Here is a 5,809-nt window from a genome sequence, read left to right as displayed (position 1 = left end):
GTTCAGCAGTTGAGGCTGTGTGTGGAGTTGTGGTTGGGTTCTTAATGGTGGAGGCTAGTCTGAATTGTGTAGTTGGAGTGGCAGCAGTGGCAATCTCTGGTGTTGGGTTATCACTTAACGTCGAATCCATGATTTGTGAACCTGGTGTTAATAGGATGAATATTTCAGCAAAAGTCGCTGGAGACGGGGTCAAAATTTTGTGCTGTGATCTGGATCTGTTTGGCGCCTCTGTGCTGTTTGCTTCCTCATCATAATCATCCTCAGGGTAAGAAGGAAAGGTGTCTCCACGAGCTGCAACAAGAACAGTTTCTCATCCACTTGTTTTGTTCACTGCATTTCACATGTTTAGTTTTGATTTGTTTAAATGGAGTGTAAGAAACCAAACTGGTAAATTTACACCTAATATGACATAAGGATTCATAGTCTTTGCAACAGCTCTTGTAGTATGTGCACATAGAGTCACACTGGCAGCTCTTGGTGGCATCAAACCCATTTTCACAGCGTTCAATACATGACTCTAATAGGAAAAAAAAGAGCACAGTTCCAAGATAACACAGAGAGTATATATCAAAATATTGCAAAAAAGTAAGTGTTCTTACCTTCAGCTGCATATGTGAAGGAAATCAGTCCTAGCAGCAGAAAAAGCCTCATCCTGGCGTCTCACAGTGAATGCGACTGAAGAACTGAGACCATCAGGACTACAGGAATCAATAGACTCAGAGGTCACTCACCCACTTTTGTTTACTTGAACTTATTTGCAATATGTTTTCATCTTTGTTTAACTGTAATCATTAAAACCAGACATGAATTGTTTTGCAATCTGATAATATAAATTTGAAAAGTTTGCTTTATGAGCACTACTTTATTACTACTTTACATTGTTTTAAGTTTATTAATAAGAAACATTAGTCATTCAGTTCAGTTTCAGTTTATTTCTGGGTTAGACTACACTATTTTTTGAGTGATCAATATAAAGGTATATAAAGAAATAATGCTTGTTTACAACTTTCAAAATGTCAGATATAGTCTGTTTAACAAAGTCCACCATGATGTCCTTTACTAAACTAATGTGGGAGTGTATTGCTTAAACTTTAGGGGAAAAATAACCCTTTTGACCTCTGTGAAAAGTGAATAATTAGATCTATAAACACCATTCTGTTACCTGTCAGCGTCCACACACAGACATCACCTTACACAAGTGCTTACAAACATTCGTTGTACACGAATAAGTCAAGCTGGGAGATTTCAAAATGTAGATTTGTAAATCCTAGTTTAGCGTTCTTAGTTGCATAGCCTATTTCTTGCTTATTTGTTCCTTTCGAACACGTAAAATAACACTGATTGTAGCCTACTTGCCTGTGTCGCCACGCAAATCGGCGAATAATAATAAAAACGCCGTCTTCTTCTCTCATGTGACTACACTGCGTTTGAATCACTGAGCTATATATAATGGTTTGAATGGCGCGTCCTGCTGCGGCTGTGCAAACCTCATAAATATTTAATGAGGTTATTAGTGAGCCACTTTATGATTGGTTGTCTTTAGCTAAACAACTCGACGTAACATTTTAGCACAGTAGCCTACACTGTGCTCTCTGGACTAAGGAGATACCCCCCACCCTTTCAAAATTTCGTGTGAAACGTTGCTAAAATTAGTAAATTGAGCAAAATTTACCAGTGGTTTTAAAAAGACGTGCAGTACAAACCCATTCAGTTAAATAGCATCTCGTTAAAAGCATCTCAAGAAGCTTACAGACTTTTTCTGGCAATTTAATTAAAATTTTAAAGAGATTTTGTCCTCATTTTTAACTTTGGCTAAAACTAACTTTAAAATATTTACTTTTTATTAAAATATATTGCGGATGTGGTATTTAGGCAGAAATACAATAAACATTGTACCAAAAAAAGCTTACTTTGCATTCAGTCGTTGTCCACCAGAGGGCATTGAACTAAAGTGGCACTGGTGCTGAGGTTGATTCTCCGCTTCTGGCTTGTGAGATACACTACTGGGCGGGTCTATAAACGGACGCTGAGGATGCTTGAGGATTCATTATCAACGATCTTGACTTTATTTCAAATATAACGGCATCACAGTGTTTTATTTTAATAAATAAGCATCGCTTATTCGCTAAAAGGACAGTGGAAATAGTCGTCTTTGTCTGACAAAACTTAATCGAGTGCCAGTATACAGCGATACCAGCCGGCTACTGTCTAATTTTCTTAAAACATCAAGCCATCCTGACAGCGTTATCTTGTTATTTGATGGTTTTTGATGGGTCCTTTCTAACAGTGGATTCTTAAAACTTATCTTAACCAGTGCTCTGACGTCATTTGTGTTTATTATTTTTCTCTGACATCAGCAGGATAATGTGGTTTGGTGTAAACGGCCGCTGCTAATGAACTGAACTGTTTCCCACGCATTAGACATTAATGATTTGCTTGGTAATGACGGCGACGCCATAATTTCTTTGTCACGCCTGAAAGACAAAGAAACATCAGAACTGTTGTTATAACAGAGACACAGCTGGTAACGGTAGATGTTTTTGTCTCTTGTCGTTTATCTCAGCAAGTTTTGCCGTTATTTCTCAATGTTTAGCACCGACAGACTCACGGTTCCTGAATATGTCAGTAATCGGCTACACAACCGGAGGACGAGCTCTGGCCCCAAGGCTGTGTCTCCGGGGATCAGCACCGACGTCCAGGCCGTGTTGGACGGCTCTCTCCCCGCGCTGCGCTCCGCCATCAAAACACTCAAGTCTTCAAAAGACACTGGAGATGTGGAGGAGACCCGCCGAGCCATTGCTGAGACTTTCCAGCTCGTCGAGGAGGCCTGGGTCCTGCCCACAGTGGGCCGACAGGTAGCGGAGGAGATCTGCAACAGGATCCGGCTGGACGGGGGTCTGGAGCTGCTCTTGCTGCTGCTGCAGACACCGGCTGTAGAAATCACATACGAGTCTGCCAAGCTCCTTGAGCAGATTTTGGTCTCAGAAAACAGGTGAGGAACATTCTTGATAAACTGTGTTGTTCGTAGGCCCTAAAAGTGTTTGGACAAGCAAGTCACAGTTAAAAACGAATGAATGTCATTGTATTAGTCATAATGTCAAACAAAGTGGCACAAGCATTTTACATACAGTTTATTTGGTTTAAATTGATAAGAAATTAGATATACTGTTAAAAAAAACAGTATATATTTTTTCTTAAGAATATGTTTTTTTTTTGTAAAAGAATATAAAAATTAAAGGTGTAATAATCCATTTAAGCATGGAATTGTATGCAGAAAATAATCATACTCCCTGAAAAATATACTTAAAATAACTGTCCTGTGATATCATATGTGACCCTGGACCACAAAACCAGTCATAAGTAAAAAAATTTAAATTCAAGAATAAATCAGTCTTATATGACAAATGGGTTAAAAATTATATTCTGTTGCTATCACAATTAATGGATGATAAGGGCTGACTGTTGACATATATCACATTTTTAATGAAATTTGGTATTCCAGTATCATCATGGGAGTATAGCATCATATTTGACACAATTTCAGCAGGTTTTCTGAGACTATTGCCAGGCAATCTTGAATCCAATAAACAGACATTTAAAAAAATGTTTTGTTAAATGATGTTGATATAAAAGATAGAAAGGATTTTAAGACTTTTGTTTTCCAGACCTGCAAATTACTTGTGAAATTCCATACTTTTCCAAACTGTACAGGAACCGGTGAGCCAAAGGAAAGCATGATATTTTACATAAACCTCTAAAATTACATGATAATGAGTGACACCTGTGCCACTCACCGGTCTCAAGTCCCATGGAGGAGCTCCGGAAGGATAAAAGGAGGAGTGACGACAGTGTTGGATGAGAGAGGACTTCTCTCAACACAAAAAAAGTTACGGACTGCAGCTTTAAGTAAAGATCATGTTCCATGAAGATATTTTGTAAATTCTCAACCGTAAATATATAAAAACTTCATTTTTGATTAGTAATATGCATGGCTAAGAACTTTATTTGGACAGCTTTAAAGGCGATTTTCTCAGTATTTAGATTTTTTGCACCCTCAGATTCCAGATTTTCAAATAGTTGTATCTCAACCAAATATTGTCCTAACAAAACATACATCAATGGAAAGCTTATTTATTAAGCTTTCAGATGATGTATAAATCTCAATTTCAAAAAACTGACCCTTATGACTAGTTTTGTGGTCCTTTGAACTAACCAGAAGGCCTTTGAAGCACTTTCTGCTGCATGTCAATCATTTGCGCATTTACAGTGGACAGTCTATATGAGAAGCCGGAATTTGAGAGTGACTGATGAACACAAATTAAGGATGAAGCTACGACTTTTTTTTCTCTGTAAATATGTTCCGTTCTAATAAACTTTAATTTTAGGAAAAGTCTGAATTAATAAAAAAAAATCAGAATTAAACATAGCCCTGCAATTCTATTTTAACTTTTTACAGATTTTATTGTTGCTTATAGCAGTAAATTTACTTCTTTGCATCCTAACTCAAAATCAGTGCTTAACTGTCAATTAATATTGTTATAGTCAGGGCTGAATTTTTAGTCCCAGTCCTGTCCTGCATTTGTCCTAAAAGGAATAGTGTGAAAGACAGATAGATAGACAGGTAGACAGATAGATAGATAAATACCAAAAACAGCACAAAAAATAAGTTCAAAGTGACTGAAAAGCTATATCAAACTTGTTTTGCTTTCATCTGACAGAGTAATATATTCACCGTAGTTATGCCACAGCTGTAGGGGGGTGTATACATCTGCCCTACAGCCACTAATAAATCCACTAAAAATCATATTGGGACTAAGTGTCTTGTGTGATTTATTTGCAGGTGCCATTTGGTTTGATATTATGTAATAATTTATTTAATATTAGTATATAGAATATTTGTTGGATAAAAGGCTTATATGCATCCGAATTCTTTTAAATGCTTGTTTTTGTATTTTTCTGCAGGGACTATGTGGCACGTATGGGGCTTGGGGTCATCCTGAACCTGACCCGTGAGCAGGAGGATGCCCAGCTGGCAAGGAGCGTGTCGGGCATCCTTGAGCACATGTTTAAACACACAGAGGAGACATCTGCGCAGCTCATCACTAACGGAGCACTGGACACCCTCCTGTACTGGTGCCGTGGAACAGACCCAACTGTACTGCGGCACTGCGCCGTGGCCCTGGCAAACTGCGCCATGTACGGTGGGCACCGGTGCCAGCGGCTGATGATCGAAAAACAGGCGGCTGAATGGCTGTTCCCGCTGGCGTTCTCCAAAGAGGACGAGCTCATCCGCTTCCATGCATGTCTGGCCGTGGCTGTGCTGGCGGCTAATAGGGAGATAGAGAAAGAAGTGGTAAAGTCTGGTACTCTGGAGCTGGTGGAGCCCTTCATCGCCTCGTTGGACCCTGAAGAGTTTGCACGCAACTTGTTGGACAGCGCAGACAGCATGCAGGGCCGTACGGCTGCAGACCTGCAGCACTTACTGCCCCTGCTGGACGGCACACGTCTGGAGGGGAAATGCATCGCTGCGTTCTATCTGTGCGTGGAGACTAGTATCAAGTCCCGTCAACGTAATACCAAGGTCAGTTAGACACTATATTTAGTTTTCTATGCATTCACTGTGTTACTGATGAGTGAGAGTGTCTTAGGCTGATGATACACAGGGCAACGTTTTGAGCATTGTTGCTTGGGCACTTTCCCACTGAGAATGGGTAATAAATTCTGGATGCTTTAGAATATAATTTTATATATATTATATATATTATATATATAATTTTATATATATTATATATATTATATATATAATTTT

The 5,809-nt window shown here is 38.9% G+C and overlaps 2 protein-coding genes across 2 annotated transcripts in view; one reads left to right on the top strand and one right to left on the bottom strand.

Annotated features, from left to right (window-relative positions):
* The window catches only part of LOC107669719 (vitronectin-like), a 4,022-nt gene extending 2,577 nt beyond the window's left edge, over positions 1-1,445 (bottom strand). Inside the window, exons 1-4 of the mRNA XM_016462089.1 lie at positions 1,357-1,445; positions 600-698; positions 398-517; positions 6-291 (exon numbers count right to left, since the gene is read on the bottom strand). Of these exons, the coding sequence (XP_016317575.1) occupies positions 6-291; positions 398-517; positions 600-651 (458 nt within the window). The 5' untranslated portion in view covers positions 652-698; positions 1,357-1,445. The remainder of the gene's footprint in view (positions 1-5; positions 292-397; positions 518-599; positions 699-1,356) is intronic.
* Positions 1,446-2,130: 685 nt separating this feature from the next.
* Positions 2,131-5,809, top strand: part of LOC107669752 (sterile alpha and TIR motif-containing protein 1-like) — a 14,733-nt gene continuing 11,054 nt past the window's right edge. Inside the window, exons 1-2 of the mRNA XM_016462129.1 lie at positions 2,131-2,992; positions 4,963-5,581. Of these exons, the coding sequence (XP_016317615.1) occupies positions 2,535-2,992; positions 4,963-5,581 (1,077 nt within the window). The 5' untranslated portion in view covers positions 2,131-2,534. The remainder of the gene's footprint in view (positions 2,993-4,962; positions 5,582-5,809) is intronic.

This window comes from Sinocyclocheilus anshuiensis, unplaced genomic scaffold, assembly GCF_001515605.1.
Source record: "Sinocyclocheilus anshuiensis isolate Anshui unplaced genomic scaffold, SAMN03320099.WGS_v1.1 scaffold684, whole genome shotgun sequence".
Lineage (NCBI taxonomy): Eukaryota > Metazoa > Chordata > Actinopteri > Cypriniformes > Cyprinidae > Sinocyclocheilus > Sinocyclocheilus anshuiensis.
The sequence above is the reverse complement of the archived record's forward strand: the minus strand, read 5'-3'. Positions and strand labels throughout refer to the sequence as shown.